Source organism: Hyaena hyaena, unplaced genomic scaffold (genome assembly GCF_003009895.1).
Source record: "Hyaena hyaena isolate Hyena2069 unplaced genomic scaffold, ASM300989v1 scaffold_339, whole genome shotgun sequence".
NCBI lineage: Eukaryota > Metazoa > Chordata > Mammalia > Carnivora > Hyaenidae > Hyaena > Hyaena hyaena.
The window spans coordinates 352,427-375,994 of record NW_024080971.1 but is presented as its reverse complement, the minus strand read 5'-3'; the positions used below and the strand labels follow the sequence as shown (position 1 = coordinate 375,994).

Below are 23,568 nucleotides of genomic sequence, written 5' to 3'. Positions count from 1 at the left end.
GGTATTGGTGTGAAAATCAACAGTACAAATCCACTTAATTTCTTCTACTATTTAAGGGAGAGATTAGTTAAAACAATCTGGTTAAAACATTTTGCTGATACTTAAAATTGCACATATGTAGAGTGTTTGTCAGTATGTGTTTGAAAACATTTAGGGGACAATACTATTGATCAAAAGCAGTATCTCTAAATAGAATTTCACTTTTTAGAAAGAGCTTTAGGATAGTGAATGGAGTTGTTAACCAAGGGTTAATGATAAACTAACTAGTCTTCACTCAATTTAGCAGTCCACACAGTTTATTCAGCAATGTAACAGGAGAGAACTTCCATTTGGATAGACATAAGGCAGATACAGGGTAGGTCTCCAGGGTACATCCTTTATACAGACTAACAAATAACTTCGGGTTGCACAACATGTGGCAGGCATTTGTTGCATTCCAACAGCCATCCATTCCTCACTTCTCCCTTCCTAAAAAAGCCCTGATTTTATTAGGGGACACAAGATGTCCTACCCAGACATTGCTCACCCCATTCCCCTCTGCCAGGCTTCTCAGGCTCCCTTGTGAACCAGTATCTTCTAATGAGATAGAAGAAAATGTGCAAGGGACTTTGGAGAAAGCTTTTTTCCCAAATAAAAGACAGAGACTTGAAAGGAAAAATCATTCTGCTTCCTACTTCCAGCCTTTGATCAGGAATGAAATGTCTGGAACAGCAATGGCCACACTGTACTCATTGGGTAACAACTATAAGGACAAAAAGCCACCATGATAAGGATCTCAGCGGGGAAGAACAGAAAGAGCCTGGGACCTTACGAACATTGTTGAGCTCCTACACAAGCACTGAGTTATCTATTATCTTAAGAGGAATTTTAAAATTGTTCAGTGGCCTCTGAGATGTTTTCAACAGATTTTTTCTAAGTTTCTCCTATACTGTGGTTCCATGATTCTCATAAACAAGTGAAGGCCAGAATGTGATCAATGTACAGCAAAACATTCTTAGTTCTGAGAGAGATGCTTTCCCTAGACTGTTCATAGTATCTATGAAGTCAAGCTTGATTAACTCCTTTCATCATCTATCTCCTATCATCGTAGAAGTACTTTGCCATTTCTAGAGGAAGACATTCTGTCACCACAAAGACAGGATAGTCTTTGCTTATGTAGAGCCAAGTGAGTATAGATAATAGTACTTCTGCATGTTTTTGTATAATCTATGTGTTACCACTGGTTAATGCGTAACAGATGGAATTTAGAACAATGTAGCTTCTTATTAAAATATCTAGTTTTACTGGAATAATCTACAATCCAGCTATAAGGATGCTTTCCCACAAAAGTTATCACTAGAAGTATCATTAAGGTACACACAGTATAGGGCTTCTCCTCCAGAACTACCCTGTCATATGTCCACATAAGGCTGTGGAACTTTCTAGGAGGGGTAAGCTAATTCCAAAACATAAGGAACATGGATTAAACTGGTTCTAGATGAACAGTCTGGCGAGAATACTGACTAAATTCATGCTGAACAAAGTTATGTGTAGACCATGGGAGCAAATCCAACAATTTAATCAGATCCCCAAGGTAGTGATGGTCTATATCATATTTAGAAAGAGTCTTTTTTCCATCTTCCTTGGGCTACTCATACAAAACTCTAGAGTCTCCATGATTTCGAATGTTTAAGAAGTTATTTGTTTTGGCCAAGTTTTTTGTTCAAGGTTTTATCTGTTCTCGTCAAGATTAACTGCAATGCAGGGTTAAAACCAGCTACTCTAGAGTCATGAATCCTTTTTCTAACCAGAGGAGGACCCAGAAGAAATGGGTGGCAAGCTTTTTCAAAGGTCCATCTGGTAAGATTTTGAGGAGCCCACTCAAGTGGGAAAGACCAAGGAAGAACAAGACTTCTATTAGCAGGGTTATCAGGGTAACACTCAGGGCAATAATCAGCTCTGTTAATACGGTCTAAGAATACTTGGTAACATTCATTTTCAACAAGTTCAGTCTGGTACAACCAATGGCCTAGTTCTAAACTAGGGAACCACTGTTGTCCACAGTCAGGGCAATGTGAATTATCTGAGAACATCTGGGCCTAGAGAAACAACACAGAAAGCAATGTAACAGTAAGAGGCAACAGTGACAGAGATACCCAAATAACCAGTCCTATTACAGGTCTGGTTTAGCAATTTCTCAGTCCAACCAACAATACTTGGTGACCAGAGTTAAATTTGGCTTGCACCTCCGTGCAATTCTTCAAGATTTCGTTGTCTATTTTTCACTCAATTGCAACTCAAGTCTCTGAACCCAGGGACCAATCAGTCTATAATGTTGTCAGTCACTTATTAGCAGCACAGATCTCAGAATAGTTCCTTGAAATCCAAGCTTCTCAAGAAAAGATAGGGCTCTAGTCTAAATTAGTTGTTTTTCTTGTGTGTTATCAGCTGGTGGTATCATGCAGAGGCACTTGGCTTACTCTGCTTTGCTGGTAAATTATTACATCTGCTTGGTGAAACAGAGGAGCTGACAGGTCCAATGGGTCTTTTGTGGATGCTGGCGCTTGCTGTTGTAACACACGTACCCAAGTCTTAAGGCCTTGGCACTTTACAGCGATGGAGGGGGTCAGGAAAACCTGGTAGAGTCCTCTTGAGCGTGGATCCAATGAAGTCTTTCGTGGGAGGACCTTAATCAGGACCCAGTCACAGAGAAGTAGCTGATGTTGAGTTGGTTGGAGGGTCTGGAAATGCTTCACAAACCTGTAAATGATAAAACTTCAGACGACTCATATGGGCTTTGAGTTGCTCAAATATTAGAAACATGCATCTGGAAATCATCTGAGCCAGTCACGGTGGATGAGAATTGTCTTGTGGGTTTCTCCATGATCATTTCATGCGGGTTCAAACCAATTTATCTGTTGGGAGCTACTCTTATGCTTATTTTGGGCATTAGGAAGGATTTTGGTTCATTTCAGATTTGTACTAGCTTTATATTTTTAGGACTAGATTTCTTTTTGCTAACTCCTTTTGCATTTTAGTAACAATAAAGTCTGTATAATCGTGTTTAATCTGGTAAAACTTTGAAATTTCTTGTGTATCTCTTCTGTGAAATGGGTGACATATACGATATTCCTGTAATGTGTGGGATAACATTAACAATGGTGACAGCTTTTCTACAACAGACTTCAATCATCCAGGAAAATGCTTATAAAATCATCAGGAAATATTCTTAAAAGCTAACTACAGGAAGCTGGAGGAGATCCTTTTGAAGGATGAAAAATAAACCAGGAGGGACAGGTCTTATTATCCACATCTACCTTTATAGGTTTATGCACATCAATAGTCCTGAGCAATTCTTGGAAAATATTTAGAAAATCAGTTGAAATTTATAGATATTATCATCATTTTTGTACTCCTTCATGACACTGAATACAGCAAGTAAATAAGGTAGGGATGTATGGGACAACTACATTTCCACCTAGAAAGTACTACATGTCAGAATACAACATACACCTGGCTTTTCTGCAGTGTTTTCTGAGTTCTGAGGCTTGATCCTGTGAGAGCACTAAGGGACCCTGGGGAAGGCGTGAGTGCTACAACTACATGAAGATTTGACCCGAAAAGCTGAGGAGTGACAGCCTTAGTTGTGGTTTAGCCAAAGCATTTTCCTTGCAAACTATCAGCAGTAGCTGTGATTCTCAGATTTTAAAATGGCAAGTTTAAAAGGTAACTGAAGAGTTTCTGACAGTGCTGCAACATAGGGCTCCTATTCTGATGGGAGCCCCAGATGCGGTGAGAGAGTCAGTAGATATACTGATGTATTTTTTGAGGTTAGGTAACAATGGATGGGTGTGGACTACCAATTCATTTCCTCAGGCAAAGTGAACAGAAGGGATGCAGGGATCCTGACTTAACAACCTTTATGGTGACAACAGTGAACATAACAATTTCCCTGAGGGTCCACTGACAAGAGCCACCAGAATAAGTTTCAGTTACTGAATTGGGAAATCTTGCAGGTCTAGACATGGAACAGATGAATAAAGCCACACAAGCGTGGGGCTCAACATAAAAGTTACTAAAGTTATATGGCTAAGTCTAACACTGAAAAGTAAGGAATTGTGGATTTTTGGAGTGAAACGGGAATATGCCATTGAAAGCACAAGACAGTACTTCACATCCACCAGACTGGCAAAAATTAACAAGTCTGACAATGGGGGCTGCACACTCTAGGCAAAACCACCCCTCCCCCAGGATTCCACATCTCCACTGGCAGTGTCAAGAGGGAGCCCTAAAGCTCCAAGTACTCAAAATAAAACCACCTTTCCCCCAACCTTCGATCCTCAACTTCATGAGTCAACAAAGCACTAGAGACCCAGGTATTCCTGAATTTGAAACTCTAGTGCTCCTTATGTTTTAGAAAAGACAGCCCTCCCCTGATCCTCTAAATTGCCACGGGCAAGAGTCTAAAGGGGCCCCCAAAGCACCAAGTGATCAGAATAAGATTACTCATCACCAGCCTCCTTCCTCATTCTTAAGCTTCACCACTAATAGGTGAAGAGGGTCTCCTGAAATGCTCCTAGTGAGATTCTCAAACCCCCTCCCACGCCCCACCCACAGCTTCACTATCATTATCAGCTTGAAAGCATAAGGCCCAACCAATCTCATCATACCTCTATCTCTGTTTATGCTGACCACTGAACAAAGCCCAGGGCTTCCGGGCTGTACTTTATCCCCTTAAGTCTCTAATCCCCATATGGGTCCAAGAGCAGCTGAGATAACATCCCCTCTCCTTGCTTTGTTGTTTCCATTTTGATACAGTAAATATTTTGGCTATCTCTCGCTACTAAAATATAAACTCCCTGAGAATAGGGCTTTTTGGCTTTTTACTTACTGCTGTGTGTGCCCAATAAACATAAATGGGAAGAACAAATAACTTGAATCCTTACACTCTAACAGTAGGAGAATAAATTAGTACAACCACTTTGGAATTAATTCGGCATTATCTAGTAAAGTTGAAGATGTGCATTTCCTAGAACTCTGTAATTCCACTCTTAGGTATATACCCTAGAAAATTTGCACATTTATATTTGAAAATATGAATGAAAATATTCATGGTAGTACTGTGTATAGTAGCCAAACAGCCAAAATGGCCATCAACAGTACCGTGGATAAATAAATCGAAGTACAGGCACATCCTGTTTTATTGCACTTTCCTTTACTGTGCTTCTCAGATAACTGCATTTCTTAAAAATGGAAGGTTTGAGGCAACCCTACATCAAGAAGTCTATCACCATCATTTTTCCAACAGCATTTGCTCATTTCATATCTCCGTGTCATATTTTGGAAATCCCCACAATATTTCAAATTTTCTCATTATTATTATTGACCGTGAACTGTAATAAATGTCATGTGTGTGCTGACTGCTTCACTGACTGGCTGTTCCTCCATCTCTCTTCCTCTTCTCAGGCCTCCCTATTGCCTAAGACACAACAATATTGAAATTGGGCCAATTGATAACCATACAATGGCCCCTAAACGTTCAAGTGAAAGGAAGAGTTGCATATCTCTAATTTTAAATCAAAAGCTAGAATTTATTTAGCTTAGTGAGAAAAGCACATAGAAAGCGGAGATAGACTGAAAATGAGGCCTCTTAACCAAACACTGGAATTGTGACTGTGAAGGAAGTTCTGGAAGAAAATGCTGTCCAGTGAACACACAAGGGATAGGAAAGTGAAACAGCCTTATTGCTGATATAGAGGAAGTCTGAGTGGTCTGGATAGAAGATCAAACCAGCCATAACATTCCCTTAAGCCGAAGCCTCGTCCAGAGCAAAATCCTGTCTAATTCTATGCAGGCTGAGAGAGGTGAGAAAGCTGCACAAGGGAAGTATGAAGCTAGCAGAGGTCAGTTCATGAGGTTTAAAGAAAGAAGCCATCTCTGTAACATCCAAGTGCAAGATGAAGCAGCAAGTGCCGATGTAGGAGCCGCAGCAAGTGATCTCAAAGATCTAGCTCACTTACTTACTGAAGGTGGTCACACTAACAATGGGTTTGCAATGCAGACTGAAAACAGTCTTCTATTGAAAGATGCCATCTGTGACTTTGACAGCTAGAAAAAAAAAATCAATGCCTGGCTTTAAACCTTCAAAGGACAGGCTGACTCTTATGTTAGGGCCTAATGCAGCTGGTGACTCAAAGGTAGAGCAAAGGGTTTTTTTTTCCCCCTTCTTTAAAATGCATTCCAAAAATCCTAGGGCCCTTAAGAATTATGCTAAATCTATCCTGCTTTTGCTATATAAATGAAACAAAACATGGATGACAGCACATCTGTTTACAGCATGGCTTACCAAATATTTTATGCCCACTGCTGAGACCTACTTGCGCTCAAAGAGATTTCTTTCACAATATTACTGGTCATTAACAAGGCACCTGGTCACCCAAGAGCTCTGACGGGGATGTACAATGAGATTAATGTTATTTTTGAGCTTGCTAACACAACGTTCATTCTGCAGTCTAAGAATCAAGGAGTAACTTAGACTTTCAAGTTTTATTATTTCAAAAGTATGTTTTCTAAGGCTATGGCTGCCACAGAGAATGATTTCTTTGATGGATCTGGGGAAAGTGAATTGAAAACTTTCTGGAAATGATTCACCATTTTAGATGCTATTAAGAACATTCCTGATTGATAGGACGAGGCCAAGATATCAATATTAATGGGATTCTGGAAGAAGTGGATCCCAATCCTCAGAGATGACTGACAATCCTCATAGATGATCAAGAGGTTCAAGACTTCAGTGGAGGAAGTAACTGTAGATGTGGTAGAAAATAGCAAGAGAACTAGAATTAGGAGTAAAGTCTGAAGATGTGAGTGACTTGCTGTAATTTCATAATAAAACTTTAACGAATGAAGGAGTTGCTTCTTATGGTTGAGCAAAAGCAAGTAGTTTCTTGACATGGAATCTACTGTGAAGATTGTTGAAATGACAACAAAAGATTTAGAATATTACATAAACGCTGTTAATACAGCAGTAGCAGGGTTTAAGAGAACTGACTACAATTTTGAAAAGAAATTCTGGTGTGGGTAACATGTTACCAAACAGCATCACTATGGTACAGAGAAATCATTCATGAAACGAAGAATCAATGGATGCATCAAACTTCTCTGTTGTTTTTTAAGAAACTGCCACAGCTATCCCAACCTTCAGCGACCACCACACTGATCGGTCAGCAGCCATCAACATCAACGTAAGACTCTCCATGCAGTTGCTGGGATGAACACGAGGTGTTATATGTAAGCCAATTTGACAATAAATGATATAAGAAAAAAAAAGGTAAGACCCTCCCAATAGCAAAAAGATTATGACTCATTAAAATCTCAAATAACGGTTAGCAATTTTTAGCAGTAAAATATATAGACATAAAGGTATATGGTATAAAGTATAAAAATACGTACACTAAAAAACCATAATGCTATTGCGTAATTAATGTACTACAGTATTGCAACATTAATGTACTACAGCATAAGTGTAACTTTTATATGCACAGGAAACCAAAAATTTGATTTGACTTACTTTACTGAGATACATGCTTGACTACAATGGTAGGGAAAAAACCCTCACTAGTCTCTGAAGTATGCCTGTATTGCGTACATATATACACAGCTGAAACTCAGCTAAAAAAATTAAACCTAAAAAAACTAACCTAATATTAACCTAAAAAAATTAAAAGTATAACACCCCCCCACACACAAACTTATATAGTTTCCATTTACATAAAGTTTCAATATATTATTTAGGAATAAATATTCAATAAAGCTAAAAGGAAAAGAATAAGCCCAAGGATAATTATTACCTTTGATGGGAGAGGAAAGCGGATGGGATTGGGAAGGGTATCCAGAGTATTTCAAAGATCATCACAAATATTTTTTTTAACTCTTTGGAGGTAAACAGTTCAGTGTATCATAAAACCTAATAGCTTACATTCAATCTCTATTCAATGTTATAATTTTAAAAAAGAGCAGAGTAGAAACAGTAATGGGCTAGAAAAAGATTAATAGGCAAAACCAAAATTTCACATCGTGGACAAGAAGAGCAGCAGCAGTTACTTTGCCCAGAGAGTGACTAATACCTTGAGGACAAAAAAAAGCACAGAGCTTAGTTTTTCTTATAAAATTGTAAGCAACTCTCCCTTCACAGAAATAAGAGAGGCCTACCTAATGCTGATATGGAAAAGAAAGTTTACCTAGGCATGCTCTCATAAAGGCATGCAACTTTGTGAAGGCACATTATTTCATATAGTACCTTTATGCTAAATTAGATAAAGGAATCCTTCCTCTGAGTTAAGTTGTAGCCCAGAGAACCTCACTTGGACAGATATTCAATAGTAGTCCTCTGTGAGACAACAATGCTTACTAACAATAACTAACGCCCAGAAGCACTTTACATGTATTAACTCATGCAATCCTTAGAATAATCAATTTTATGGCAAGGAACCAGAGAGGCTGAGCAACTTGCAAAGGTCACACTGATTTGCAGAGAAATCAGTATTTGAATCCAGGCAAACTGGTTTCACAGACTATACTCTGAGCTACTATAAGACATGGCCTTTTTGAAGTAGTTAACAGTTAAGCTTTAAAAAGCCCCTTCTGGGGCGCCTGGGTGGCTCAGTCAGTTAAGCGTCTGACTTTGACTCAGGTCATGATCTCACAGTCTGGATTTGAGCTCCGCATCGGGCTCTGTGCTGACAACTCAGAGCCTGGAGCCTGCTTCAGAGTCTGTGTCTCCCTCTCTCCCTGCTCCTCGCCCGCTTGCTCTCTGTTTCTGTCTCTCAAAATAAAATAAAGACATAAAAAAAATTTTTTAAAAGATAAGTAAATAAAATAAAAAGCCCCTTCATATGAGCTGTTTGCTACTCTTCAATGGTGTGCATATACTGAGGTAGGGGTGGAGAAAATCACCTATCACAATTTTCCACTTTCTGACAATAAGATCTAGGATAGGTTTAGGTGGTCCTGCATCCCTTGAAATTATATACACAATGTTTTATGTACACATGTGCTCTTTTTTCAAGAAAGATTATTTTTCGACTCCAAAAGAATCTGATGTAGTTCAAACCCATTATGTGTTAATGGTTCCCAATCATTTTACTACCAAATGCAATTTTTACTCCTAGCACACCCCTCTTCAGATCATTTTGGAAGGATGTCTAAACAATCAGCATTCCTGTTATAATTTCATTTTCTTTTTTATTAGACATCTTTTTTTTTAATGCTTTATTTATTTCTGAGAGAGAGAAACAGCGTGAGCAGGGGATGGTCAGAGAAAGATGGAGATACAGGATCTGAAACAGGCTCCAGACTCTGAGCTAGTTGTCAGCACAAGAGCCCAATGCGGGGCTTGAACCCATGAACTTCGAGATCATGATCTGAGCTGAAGTCGTACACTTAACCAACTGAGCTTAATTAGACATCATAGGGCACCTGGGTGGCTCAGTCAGTTAAGTGTCCAACTCTAGCCTGGGTCATGGTCTCAGGGTTCGTGAGCTCAAGCCCTGCACCGGGTTCCGTGGTGATAGCTCAGAGCCTGGAGCCTGCTTTGGATTCTGTTTCGCTCTCTTTTTGCCACTCGCCCTCTCACACACATTCTGTCTCTCAAAAATAAAATAAACATTAAAAAAATTTATTAGACATCTGCCAATGTCAATCTGCCAGTCAGAACTTCTAACAAGAAAAGAAGATAGTGTTACTAGCCCTGGTTTAGAAATTTTCAGTATTTTAAATTACAGATAAATATTCAAAATGTCTCTATCATAAAGTTGGAAAGATTTAGATACTCTAGATTCGTTTCCCTTCTCAATTCCATTACTAGCAGCTGATTTAAAGTAATATGATTACTATCAGGCTTGTAGAAATGCTGAAAATACCTTGAGAACCACCATTACTCTACTGATTATTAAACATAATTTTTTTTTAAGTTACTGAGGAAAACAACCATGTACTAGGCTCAAAGCCATGCACTATGGATACACAGAGAAAATCTTACAGGACTTCTACATGTCTAGGGAATGCAGAATGGAAACAAAGCTTTAGGTAAAGGCTAAGCATCTTCAAATAGATACAAGAAGTTTGCATGTAGAGTTCATGGAAAATTCTGCAAGGCCCGCAGAAGCAGCAAGGTTTTCAAATATTTTAACCAACAGCAGTAGTTTGTAAAAGCCAAAGTTTAAAGAGTTTCTCGGGGTGCCTGGGTGGCTCAGTCGGTTAAGCGTCCAACTTCGGCTCATGCCATGATCTCACCGTTCGTGGGTTCGAGCCCTGTGTCGGGCTCTGTGCTCTCAGCTAGCTCCGAGCCTGGAGCCTGCTTGGGATTCTGTGTCTCGCTCTTTCTCTGACCCTCCCCTGCTCATGCTGTCTCTCTCTCTCAGAAATAAATGAAAAAAAAAAAAAAAAAAAAGAAAACATTAAAAACATTTTTTAAGTAAAAAAAAAAGTTTCTCTACTGCACAAATGCTATACAAAAGAAAAACACAAATCAGGTGTTTTCTTTTTTTTTGGTAAGAACTAAAGTAAATGTATAATTCTTCCTGGAACTTTATTACAAGAAAATTTAGAACACAACACTTTAATTGAAAAATGAAAATGCAACTCTGTTTAATCCACTGAAATTTATATCTACAGATAATGGCAGCTTGATACATATTAATTACCTTCACTAAATATTTTGGTATTATTTTATTCTTTTTTAATATTTTTATTTATTTCTAGGATAGAGAGAGACAGCGTGAACAGGGGAGGGTCAGAGAGAGGGAGATACAGACTCTGAAACAGGCTCCAGGCTCTGAGCTGGCAGTCAGCACAGAGCCCGACGTGGGGCTCGAACCCACAAACCGCGAGATCGTGACCTAAGCGAAAGTCGGACGCTTAACCGACTAAGCCACCCAGGCGCCCCGGTATTATTTTATTCTTAACGATTTCCTGAATGGATGTTAGTAAGCAAACTCAAATCTGCCTTTGACAGACAAAAATTCTCTCGTTCTTTTTATCATATGAAAATCTAAGTCTCAGACTGAGTCAGAATTGTGGTGGCTTTTCCAGGCAAACATATCCCTTAAACTACAGCCTTAGGAAACTCTCCACATGATATATAAAATCAAAAGACAGAAACGCAAGGGCACTTGGGTGGCTCAGTTGGTTAAGCGTCCAACTTTCGCTTAGGTCATGATCTCATATTTCGTGGGTTTGGGCCCTGCGTCGGGTTCTGTGCTGACAACTCAGAGCCTAGACCCTGCTTCAGATTGTGTCTCCCTCTCTCTCTGCTCCTCCCCTGCTCATGCTCAGGGTGTCTCAAAAATAAACATTAAAAAAAATAAACATTAAAAAAAAAACACAGAAATAATGTAAATGCTTTAAACCCTGAATTCCTATTTTGAATATTTTTTTCCATGGAGTATAATATTCTAAGGCTAACCAATAACCAAAAATACCTATTTTTGTAGAAGACAATATCTCTGATATGTTTCAAGCACAAACTCAAATCTTTCATGTTTCATATTTTGCAACTAGTTTGGAATTTAGATAGATTATGGGCAAAAAAAGGAACTTCTTTTTAAATTCACACAATCCAAAATAATTTTTAAAAATTTATTATGAAAATAAATGCTCCTTAAAAAATCTTCAGATTGTTTTGTGAGGAACTATTTCTAATTTGGCAGTCTTGAGATCAGTAAAGACATATGGATGACAATCTTCAGCGCTACTTACCACATACACTGTTCCCTTCTTATGAAGACACACAGGCTGAACAACAAAATACAATCCTGAGTTAGAAAACAGCTGCAGAATGTTCTCCTCTCACCCCAGAAACTGACAGACAAAACAGGTGTATGTGTGGATGGCTAGCATACCTTAAAGGGGAACAACTGCTTTAGCCATTTATTGGTACATTTCAACTGACCTTGCCCTAAGGGACCAAATGCCATGGTTCAAGTTCCGTCTACAGTTTCAGTTTCAAACACCAGCAATCAAACCTTTAAGGTTAATATGCACCTTTCAATAGTGGGACCCAGTGCCAAGCTTAGGTATTACTTACTTATACAAGCTATTTGTCTGTATTTCAAACTAAATTTCTGAGAGTCTCTAAGTCTTGTCCACTCCTCTGCACCATATTTGCTGTCATAATATGTTGTATTATTTTCACAATTTCCCACAACTTCCCAGTATTTCTATTAACTGGTACTTCCATATTTTTGAAGGGGAATTTGAAAAAGTACTAAAATAAGAAAAAAAAGTACTCCACTTACTTCCTTAGGTAATGGTTTCTTAAATAAGGACTAAATGCCTGGAATAGTTCAAATATTACACATATTTCTGAGTAAAGAAACTTCCTTTCCTTCTTACCCTTTTTACCCTTCTTCGTCCCTCCCAAATCCCTTGACTTGTATCTCAGATTTAGGTGGACTAAGTAGCGGCGGTAAGCAATGCACCAAGGGTCAAAGAGTTTGCTAAAATCTGGGTACACTAATGGATTCCCAGTTTTAACTCAACTCTGCTAACTACCTTTACTATCTACACCAAGACAATACATTTTATTAAACTTTTTCTTTTTAATACATTTAATTTTTTTAAAGATGTTTAAGTAATCTCACACCCAACATGGGACATGAGCTCAAAACCCCAAGATCAAGAGTCCCATGCTCTAATGACTGAGCCAGCCAGGCACCTTAATGATATATATATTCTTTAAGATTTTATTTTTACATAATCTCTACACCCAATATGAGGATCAAACTCACAACTCCCAAGATCAAGAGTTGTACACTCTACCAACTGAGAACCAGCTAAGCACTCCTTGAACTAATTTTAAACTTACAAGAAAAACTGCAAAAATACTGTAGAGTTCTCTTATATTTTTATCTAGTTTCTCCTAAAGTCAACATCTCATAAAATTAAAGTACATTCATAAAAACCAAAAAAGAATGGTAAAAATCAGTTAGATAAACTACAGACTTGTTCAAATTTCACCAGTTTCTCCATTAATGTCGTTTTTCTGTTCCAGGTACAACCTGGGATCTCATATTGCATTTAATTGTTAATTCTCCGCATCTCCAAACTGTGACAGTTCCTCAGCCTGTAATTTATACTTTCTTAGTCTTTGTGACTTTCACACCTTTTTGAAAAGTAACGGTCACTTATTTTGTCTAATGATCCTCAACTTGGGTTTGTGTAATGTTTTTGCATTCATTTTGTTGCTCCAACTTTGGCCATTAGGAGCTCCTTCAAGTTGGCTCCTGTGTCCTTTCAACCAGGCCTCTAAACTTGTTTGAGCATTTCCTTGAATTTCAAGCACTACAAGATGTTCCAGGCTCCCTGTCCCAGCCCTGGAGTCGTCTATGTCTCCAAAAATCTTAGTTCTTTTTATCAAAGGAGAGTGTTGAAAAACCAGTTTCACTGTCATGCCAACAATTTTGACAGCCACCACTGACATTTGTTGCCTTAGTAAACTCATTAACTGGAAACCATCATTGTCATGTTGGAGCATGTTAGAAATGCAAATTCTTTGGCCCCACCCCAAACCGACTTAAACCAGAATTTTTGAGAGGCTGGTGCTGGAGTTTGTGTTTTAAGAGGCTCACCAGATCATTCCAATGTTTCACCACAAAGTTTGAGAAACACTACTTTAAAGAATAGTTTTCTGGCACTATAAACTCTATGTTTATCTCCAATTTTAAAAAGTTTACTCAATAATTCATCTTGTATATAAATCATACTTTCATTGAAAAAATTAATATAGATAAATGCATCATCTGTTCAGGCACTCAACACTTCTCTATCCTTCACCATTTTCCTATAAAATATGTTTTTAATGTGGTCACAGTAGTTACAAATACTGTTACTTTAATACAAAGAAGTTTTAAGTCAGCCTTCAGGATCAATTCCTGTCTACATATATGACCTAACGTACACACACAGAAGCTGCAAATATAAATCCCTTGCAGTACTGTCCTCTGAGGTGAAGACTGCCTAGGCGGTAGCTGACTGCTCCAGCATCTGACTTGAACTCTTCTCTATGTCTTGTTTTCTTAACCACAAAAAGGAGTAACACTACCTAGAGGAAAGAGGCACTGGAAGGGTTTAAACAGCTAATATTAGTGCAGCATTTGCCATAATGAGAGCATACAAGAAGCCCTCAAAAACTATTTAACTATTAAATAAAAGTGCACTAGAGATTTTTATTACTTTTATTATTATTTTAATGTTTATTTTTGAGAGAGAGACACACACACAATCCAAAGCAGGCTCCAGGCTCTGAGCAGTCACCAGAGAGCCCAGTGCAGGGCTGGAACTCATGGATCGGGAGATCATGACCTGAGCTGAAGTCAGATGCTTAACCAAACTGAGCCATCCAGGCACCCCAAGATTGTATTTTTTGAAATGAGGAGAGCAAGAGGAAACTGTACTAAAAGAAAATTCTGCTGTTTCTTCACTAGTAGATCAGAATAAAGGCAGAGCCAGACAGCTCTATTTATAGAATTAAAACAAAACAGAAGTTAACAAACCAATCTTTTAAACTTGACTTTCTGCAAAAAAGGTTATTGCATTCACATTATGCATACCCATGGTCAAGGGCTAAACCAGAGTATGTGTGTATATATGTGCATATATACACAATATGCGTGTGTGTATATATATGTATATATATATAAAACAATTTGCTCTTTTGTTTTTAACGTTTATTCATTTTTAAGAGACAGACTGAGCAGGGGAGGGGCAGAGAGAGAGGGAAACACAGAATCTGAAGCAGGCTCCATGCTCTGAGCTGTGAGCACAGAACACAGGGCCCAAACCCAAGAACTCTGAGATCATGACTTGTGCTGAAGTCAGATGCTTAACCAATTGAGCCACCCAGGCGCCCCACAATTTGATCTTTTGAAGTATTAAAATTATAGGTGAATTTTCTTTCTATTTTGATTATCAAAATCACGGACCAACTCCTGTAGTGTCAGCAAAAAGGAAAGGAGCCCAAGTTCCCATCTGCTGAGTCCTTAAACTATCCCATTTAACACTCCAAATAACCCTATGAATGTCTAACTTTGCAGATGAGAAAGGAGATCAGAGCAATAAAGTCACACAGAGACAAAACGGGAATTCAAACTCAGCTCTGACTCCAAACCCTATACTTATGACCAATGTTGGGGACACTGTTCTTTATTCACAAAATGTTTGATTTGCTGTACAAAACTTATGATAAAGTGCAATTACCTCTTGTGGGACACAAGAGTAGTCATAAGATGTAGAACACTAATGAAATTTTAACACAATTAAAATTCTAAATGCAAAATGAGTAACAGCAGAAAGCAGACAGGGATTCCCTGAGCAAACTTAAACTTCCCTTCAGGAAATTCAAGAGGCACTTCAGAGAAACATAGATTTCCACAGTATACAGTTTAAAATAACTTCTTAGGCAAAAACAAATTATACACAAGACACAGTACCTTATTAAAATACTCAATAATCCTCAAATATTATTAACTAAACTCATAAGTTACTGTTTTCATGAGTTAGAGGAGCTCTCGGGTTCATATTATCTCTGTGCTAGTAAGGAAAACAAATGAAATAGAGCTTAAGTGAGTCATTCGTGCCTATGTGATAAACCAGCAGCAAAACTGGTAATCAAGTTGTGGACTCTGCCTTCAGCCTAATAAACGTTACTGAGAAAAGGTGCTCACTTAAAGTGTCCATAGTAAATGTCAGTTTTTCAAACTATTCTAATCCATGTAGACTCTTCCAAGAGGATTTTCAGTTCTTCTATCACGAAATTCCTTTTCTAATTAAATGGTTTTCCACTAACCAATCTATATGCTAATCATGTGCTTAAAAAATAAAACTGGTAAATATGGATAGATCCCACAGCCCTAATTCTTAAAAAAAAAAAAAAAAGACAAAGAATTTCTCATACAGATCTATAATAAAATGTTTTAAAAATCTAAAAACCGGTAAAACTAAAACAAAAGCAGAATCAGATTAAGAGAACTCACTCCTGTTATCTGTGTATAAAGTCTAACAAGCCCTACTGATAAAGTAGAGAGTACTATATACACTTTGTTCTTTCCCCTCTCCTGCCACCCCCGGCGTTTTTAGAGTCTATATACTTTCCTGAAGGAAGAAAAAAGGGGTAAACTTTCTCAAGGGGTATGAAATATAACAGAATACATACATAATATGTAAACAAATGAATAATTGTAGGGTCCAACTAAAATTTCAAACTTTGCCCTTTTTAAAATCATTAAGGTTAAAAATGGTGGGGGAGGGGGGTGGCACTACTTTATAAGGATTACGACAACTAATGAGGCGATCCTGCTAGGCACGCAGGTAAAAGGAGTAATCACCACCTGCACTGGTAGTCATTTCCCGTTTACATTGAGCCTTACAGGAATTCTGCTTCTCGTCTCAAAGTCCAAACCAAACATTTATTCCCACCTTAATCTGTTTACTGTTTACAAGATTCTGTTTCTCTTCTTCTACTACAAAACAAAAATGTGCCCCCAACCTGCCCCGTTTAAGGTTTTTGCGGTAGGGAGGTGGGGGCGGGGAGGGTTCGTTTTGGAAAAACCTTTCGAAAGAAGCTTTCAGATCTAACAGTAACACACGGAAAAGTTGTATATATATTTTACTTACTTACAAATTCTAGCAGGGTCTTAAATCGTCGACTGTCAACGTCTGGGGAGCCCTTCGGGTGTTCTTTTTGCCCCACAACGCCGGGCTGCACCCCTCCTCGGACGTTGCCGATCAGAACGTCGTCCCAGTCCCTGTCCACGTGACGAAGACCTTCGTGGGGAGGGGAGGGGCGCACAGAATGCTGGGACTGGTAGTCGGCCAGCCCCTCCTCCTCCCCAGTCCGCACGCCCCTCTCTCCACACCCCACCCGCTGGCCAATGCCAGGGTGAGAGGCGTGGTGAGTGCCCACCACACAACGGCTGAGGTCTACAGCCCCTGCAATCCGATAGGAAAGCACGCATCTCTACAGGACCCTGCCGAAAAACCCATGGAGCCAGTACAGTGAGGGCACTACCCAATAATGGCAAGCACCAGTCAGACGGGACTTGGAGCTGGGCCTCTGCCTTTACTAGGTGCGTGTCCTCAAACGAGTTGCTTAATCTAACCCTCAGTTTGCTCGTGTCAAATGGGGACAAGGCAACTTACACACCTCAACAACAACGTTGTGAGTAAACATGCTAATATACATAACGGTACCTACTAAATGATAGTAATAAATGATGAAAAATAGCTATTATTTTGATTAATTCCATAAATGTGCAGATCGAGAGATGGCAAGGAATTTACAGAAGAACACACGATTGGTTAGGGGCAAGTACGTCTAAAATTTCTGATGTAACACAACACAGAAGAAACCTACTCTTAAATCTCACTTTCCCTTTAATTTTTTTCTGCAAGACTTCTGACCAAAACTCTACTTCGATTTTTATCTGATTCCCACAGCATGTAAACTTCAAGGTGGGGAGGGTTGTCTTTGGTCTCTCACTACCATAATACCCGTGCAGAGAAGAGGGTTGGTCTAGTACGTTGCATAAGATATATATTTATTCGATTAATGATTATGTAATGGTGATTTTTGGTGCCTTCATCTCTCATTCTCTTTCAGCAAAAGTCACAGGATTCCTAAATGCAGTTTAATAATTGACTGCAATTTCTAATTCAAAAAAGAGTTAAGCATGGGGCGTCTGGGTGGCTGTCGGTTAAGCGTCCAACTTTCGCTTAGGTCATGATCTCACGGTTCATGGGTTCGAGCCCCGTGTCGGGCTCTGTGCTGACTGCCAGCTCAGAGCCTGCAGCCTGTTTCAGTCTGTGACTCCCTCTCTCTCTGACCCTCCCCTGCTCACACTGTCTCTCTCTCCTAGAAATAAATAAAACATTAAAAAAAAGAAAAGAGTAAATAGAATAGTATTTACTATATCCTATTCATTTCATTGAATTTTATTTAATTTCAGTATAACATTTCTACCTAGACATTTTCATTTTCATTAACAGTCTAAAATATTTTCCATTCACTTGTGAGAATGGGGAATAAATGGAGCTAGCTACTATTTCTTTATCTTGCTTTCTTTTAATATTTTAATCTTTTCCTTATTAAAAAAGAACAGTGTTGTAGTGCCTGGGTGGCTCAGTTGGTTAAGCGTCTGACTTTGGCTTTGGTCATGATTTCAGTTTGTGGGCTGGAGCCCCTTCCTGGGCTCTGTGCTGACAGCTCAGCGCCTGGAGCCTACTGCGGATTCTGTGTCTCCCTCTCTCTGCTCCTCCCCCACTTGTACTCAGTCTCTCTTCAAGAATAAAACATAAAATTTTTTAAAAATAATTTAAGAAGTGTTGCCTTTCTGCTAAGATATAAAGTTATTTCCCTATCTGACCAGAAATGTGATTATGCACAATGAATTGATACATGCTTTCTCAGTAACTAGATTTCTGCTTAAAACAAACCTCATGCACAAAATTTATGTTATTTTAAAATAAAATGTTTCCTTTAAAATAGCTGCTTTAGGGGCACCTGGGTGGCTCAGTCGGTTAAGCGTCTGACTTCGGCTCAGGTCACGATCTCACAGTTCGTGGGTTCAAGCCCCGCATCAGGCTCTGTGCTGACAGCTAGCTCAGAGTCTGGAGCCTGTTTCGGATTCTGTGTCTCCCTCTCTCTCTGACCCTCCCCTGCTCATGCTGTCTGTCTCTCTCAGAAATAAATAAAACATAAAAAAAAAAAATTAAAAAAAAAAATAAAATAGCTGCTTTAGTGGTGCTTGAGTAGTTCAGTCACTTAAGCATCCAACTTGGGTTCAGGTCATGGTCTCACGGTTCACGGGTTCGAGCCCGCCCTGGGCTCCATGCTGACAGCGCACAGCCTGCTTGGGATTATCGCTCTCTCCCGCTCTGCTTCGTACCAAAACTCATGCTTTCTCTCTCTCAAAGCAAATGAATAATCTTAAAAACACAAATAAAAGAGCAGTTTTAGAAATCCAGCATCAACAACACTAGATTTCTGGACTCACAGCTAGGTATACAAATTGATGCCATTTAATCTGAATTTAATTTTTAATAGAGGTCTTCCCTAATACATGGCAAATACCCTAAGGCTAAAGAATACTCATTAATTTAATTCATATATTTATCAAACATCTATTCTGTGCCAACATAGATGTTTGATAAATATATGAATTAAATGTGTGTTATAATCTTTGTTATGATCATTTCTTCTCTAACCTGTTTTCTCTTTTGAGCCACTGAATTCCTCCACATCTCTCAAATTCCCTAGGTAATTGTTTAACAACAAGAGCTCTTGCCCCTCTCGGTAATGGTGATCCAGCAAAACCCTTCCACTACTGGCTATGAATCTACTGCCATGTCTTTTGGGCCACCCTTAATAGTTTGGAAAACATCTACAGCAGCATATCTGGTTTGGCAACAGTTCAGCTTCACCTCACAGTTAGTGATGAAAGTTGGTATCTGTAAGACTGCTAGGTGTGGGAGGCAAGTGTGGCAGGGCTAGGATTACGGATTCTTATTATCTAGACCAAAGAGGGAAAAGCCTAAGCAAATATATGTGTTAATGTTAAAGCTACCATGCCTTTGACTTTATTTAATATTCTCAAGATTTTCTTTGAAAGTGAAAGCCCTTGGTTTCTTTCCGAAGCCTTTACAAGCATTTTAAAATTTCAAAACACCACCACACTGATTATTCAATATGTAGAACGTCTCATCTTCTGACTGTTCAGCAATATGTAGAACCTCTTATTCTTTCTTTTTAAATGTGTCCCCAAACCTAAGTTTTACAAGTTTGTATCCAAGTTTCTATGTAGAGACTATACTGGTAAAAGTTTTACAGACGTACTTAATATGCATTAACGTTCATAATATGAACTTTGTATATTAATACTATTAAAGTTTTATATCCTTTAGTAATTACACTACAGAACTTTTACAATTATAGGCTAATGAGCACTATAATAGGCACCTTATAGAGAAAGCATTACTTAAATCATGAATAAAAGCCAGGTATTACCAAGTATCAATACTTTTCAGCATTTTATCAGAAAAGAAGACTCACAAACTTTCCACATACTATGCCACTTATCCCAAGCTGACAAAGGAGAATAATGCTTTTAATTTTCCCTTAAATGGTTAACAAATCTCCTTTGTTACTGTTTCTCCAGCTTCTTTGACTGTATCCTATACTGTAAACAGAACTGAACTATGCTCCTACCGCCTAAAACCTAGGTGACTCTAAAGCTTAACTGTTTGTAGCCAAATTTATGGACTATTGTGAAACTATAATACACTTGGAGATTTCATTGAGACTTGTGTCCAGTTTAAGCAAATGTTTTTCAGTGGAAAAACATTCAACGGTGATTTACAATACTCGAGATAAACGTCTTCAAAAATGTCAGAATGATTCATTATAACTGGTTTCCAAAATTACAATTTCTTAAATCTATTCACTAAAATCAATTCCAGAAAAGCCGTCTTCCAGAACAATCTTTCTCTCGATTATTGACCTTCTCTATGCCTAAATTTGGCTAGATATTGCAGATTAGCCACATCTGTAAATGTGAACTACAGAGCTGTAACAAAAACAGCTTTTATCATGCTTTCTTGTTCAATAAACTCAATGCTGGAATCCCTAAATCAAAGGGACCATAAATTAAAATTACAGCGCTCTTATTTAATCCAAGTATTTGTTCATGTCTCAAGGTCCTTAACACAGCACTAATAACGTTTTCAGAACAGTGCTGCCGGAATAGAGCTTTTACACGAAAAGACGACTGCATACATTCTGCAAATGGAAATCTACCCGAGCGTACGCCTGCAGATACGACTGTGCACTCTCAACAGGTGACTTAAAATTTAAAACTGGCTAACTGCCTTCAAAAGGGGCTTAAAAACTAAAAAAAAAAAAAAAATCCAAGAAAAGATGGCACTCGGCGAAGGATCTTTATACGATCACTCCAACAATCAACTTAAGGCCCGGCCAAGGTAGCCATCGATGAGAAAGGATCCGGGAAAACTGCGTCACAGCCTGGGGGCGAGGACCGAAACTTCTCCACCCGACGTTCGCTCGGCCCTCCCCGGAGACTCGGCCCAGGGGACCGGGACCCGCGTCTGCTGCGTGCGGGCAACAGTTGCCACGAGCAGCCGGGCTGAGGAGAGGCAATTTGCCCAGCCAGTTGTCCCTTCTCCGTCGTCCCCTCCCTCCTTCCCCCAAGGCCACGGACAGCGACGTCGTCCTCCCTCTCCTCCTCCTCTTTGGTGCCTTCAGCCAGGAGGCGGGAGTGACCCGCAGCAGCTGACCCAACATAGGCACTGCCTCTCCCACAGCCCTCAGGACACACCATGGGCCCAGAGGCGGGTTTGCAGCACAGCAGCGACGACGCAGGCGGCGGCCCCGGCGACTCTCAACTGCCTCCCTGACCGCCGCGACCACTGCCCGACACCCCGAAAAGTCGTCGCCACCCACGGCAGGAGAGTCTCGGGACTCCAAATCCACCTTCGCGATCGACTCAAGCTACGTCAACAACTATGGCGGGCGCCGGGCGGCGGGCGGCGCCGGGGAGGGAAGGATGGGGGGTGTACGTCACACCCCGGGCCCCCCTGCGGGAAGGAAGGCGCCGGCTCGCCCCTCAAAATGGCGGCGGCAGCGACGCGCCTGCGTACGGAACCCCTTCGCCGTCGCGCCCCGGCCGGCGGGAAGTGAGGTTCTCGGAAGAGCCGCCAGAAGTGTACGGCGACTTCGAGCCCCGGGTGGCCAAAGAAAAGTCCCCGGCGAGAAGACGAGTCCCGCTAGAAGAGTTCCGGCCTGATTCTTCTAAAGAGGAAGTGAGAGAAAGCGCCTACTACCTTCGGTCTCGGCAGAGGAGGCAGCCGCGACTCCCGGAAGCCGAGGAGATGAAGACGCGACGGGTTACCCGCCTACAGCATCAGCAGCAGTCACAGCAGCCTTCGCTGGAGCCGTCTCCGGTTACGGCCAGGAGAGGGTTACGGGACTCTCCTTCCTCTGAAGGTGAGGCCGCCGGAGGTAACAGTCTCCGCCGCGAGCCGGGGAGCGAGCGCAGGCGCGGGGGCGCGAGCGGTGTGTGCGCGTGTCGGGCGGGCGTGCGCTCCCGCCCAGCTCTCCTCCGCCCGGGCTCCCGCGGCTCCGCGGCGCGGAGGGACGGGCGCCCCCACGCGGGGTCCGCCCCGACGGTAGGCGGGCCAGAGGTGCAGGCGCCTGGCGTGTTGGGTAGGCAAGTCGGGCTGAGCGACCTGAGCGGGGACCTCTGCGCATCCCTGGGCATCGACCTGGGGCGCTCCGAATTGCGTCTTTCTGCAGGCCGTCACGGAGGGTGGGCGACTTAGGTGGCCGGCGCGACATCAAAACACTTGGGACTCCGTTTCACTTCGGTTTCCTCTGTCCTGCGGATGTTACTACCAAAGCCACTTCCATTTCCTCCTTTAACTCTCAGTAGCCAGAAGTCCCTAGCTGAGAGTTACGGTTCTAATGTAGCCGTCCAGTCTTTTTCCATCGCTACCCAGGTCGGGGGAGAGGGAAGGGAAATTTGGTGAGTGGGCGTTTCAAGGGCCAGAGTAGTTGATGAATTGACTTGAGACCCCACCCAGGTACTTAACACAGAGGTGAGGTCAGTCAGTTATCCTGAACTTGAGCTGACTGCTCTCTCACCTGTGGTGGTCGCTGCAAAAATTCGCCACTTGGGGGCCCTTGGTGTAACCTCATTGGTTAAGCCGCTTGACTAAACGGGATTCTTAGTTTTTCTCTAAATGGGCCAAAAGGATGTTGACCAAGTGAGTGTATAGTTTTAGATAAGTCACAGGTGAATCAACTCCCCTAAGCCATCTTCTCCCACCCACCTCCCTCTTCCCCTTCTAATCGTGAGTCACAGGTGAAGTTTGTTTTAGCCCCATGTAAGGCACCTATGAGGTAAAAGTCTGGGGTTTCGATCACAATGGGATTACAAAATTAGTGGTAAACCTTGATAGCCAGGCTAAGGAGATAGATTTTCAGCTCAGAGCGGAGTAATAGGCAGCCCATGTATCTGTCGACGCCTGAAGTGCTGACACATTTGAAGATGCGTTGATGTTAAAATTTTGTTAAAAATATGTACGTTACTATTGGGTGTAGGTACTCAAGACAGTTTAGCTCATATATAGGTTAGTTTTATTTCTCTTTTAAGATAAGAAACTTGAAGACAAAGATCCCATCCGTCATTGAAGTTAGGTTGTATCTCCTACTGTATCTAAAGAATGCTTTGCACACATAGGCAATAAATGTTACATTATATTAACTCTGCCGCAGAACCTGGTGCAGTTATATCAGCTTTTTAAACACATAAAAGATTTACCTCTATTTTAGTAAGAAAATCTATAAGGATCTAAACACTTCACACTTTTGCTTTCTCCCACATCATTTTTGAAACTGTAGCCCATCTTTTAAATTTCTAAAGTAATAGACTTTTATCGTAAAGCGTCAAAGGTAGTTTATTTTTATATTGCCTTAAGAGTACTTATACCCCAATTCCTGAGTTTTGGTAAACTTCATTA

General features: G+C 40.5%; 3 protein-coding genes and 1 pseudogene across 9 annotated transcripts in view; 2 read left to right on the top strand and 2 right to left on the bottom strand.

Annotated features, from left to right (window-relative positions):
- The window catches only part of LOC120243365 (torsin-1A-interacting protein 2-like), a 33,787-nt gene extending 17,060 nt beyond the window's left edge, over window positions 1–16,727 (bottom strand). The window contains exon 1 of the mRNA XM_039249502.1: window positions 16,651–16,727. The gene's annotated coding sequence lies outside the window, so the exon portion shown is untranslated. The remainder of the gene's footprint in view (window positions 1–16,650) is intronic.
- LOC120243366 (torsin-1A-interacting protein 2) lies at window positions 275–21,955 on the bottom strand. 4 transcript variants are annotated; one of them, XM_039249505.1, is made up of 2 exons: window positions 21,871–21,955; window positions 275–2,739 (listed from the first exon to the last, which is right to left on the bottom strand). In XM_039249505.1, exon 2 carries the CDS (start codon window positions 2,070–2,072, stop codon window positions 1,677–1,679), a length of 396 nt encoding a protein of 131 aa, XP_039105436.1. In that variant the 5' UTR covers window positions 2,073–2,739; window positions 21,871–21,955; the 3' UTR covers window positions 275–1,676. The 4 variants fall into 4 exon arrangements, with proteins under 4 accessions (XP_039105436.1, XP_039105437.1, XP_039105435.1 ...); XM_039249506.1 differs by lacking the exon at window positions 21,871–21,955 and adding an exon at window positions 21,366–21,412; XM_039249504.1 differs by lacking the exon at window positions 21,871–21,955 and adding an exon at window positions 16,655–16,742.
- Window positions 5,291–7,227, top strand: LOC120243363 (annotated as a pseudogene).
- TOR1AIP1 (torsin 1A interacting protein 1) overlaps window positions 21,459–23,568 on the top strand; it is a 42,831-nt gene continuing 40,721 nt past the window's right edge. For all 4 annotated transcript variants that reach the window (XM_039249499.1, XM_039249497.1, XM_039249498.1 and 1 more), the window contains exon 1: window positions 21,459–22,033. In XM_039249499.1, coding sequence (XP_039105430.1) covers window positions 21,553–22,033 — 481 coding nt within the window. In that variant the 5' untranslated portion in view covers window positions 21,459–21,552. The remainder of the gene's footprint in view (window positions 22,034–23,568) is intronic.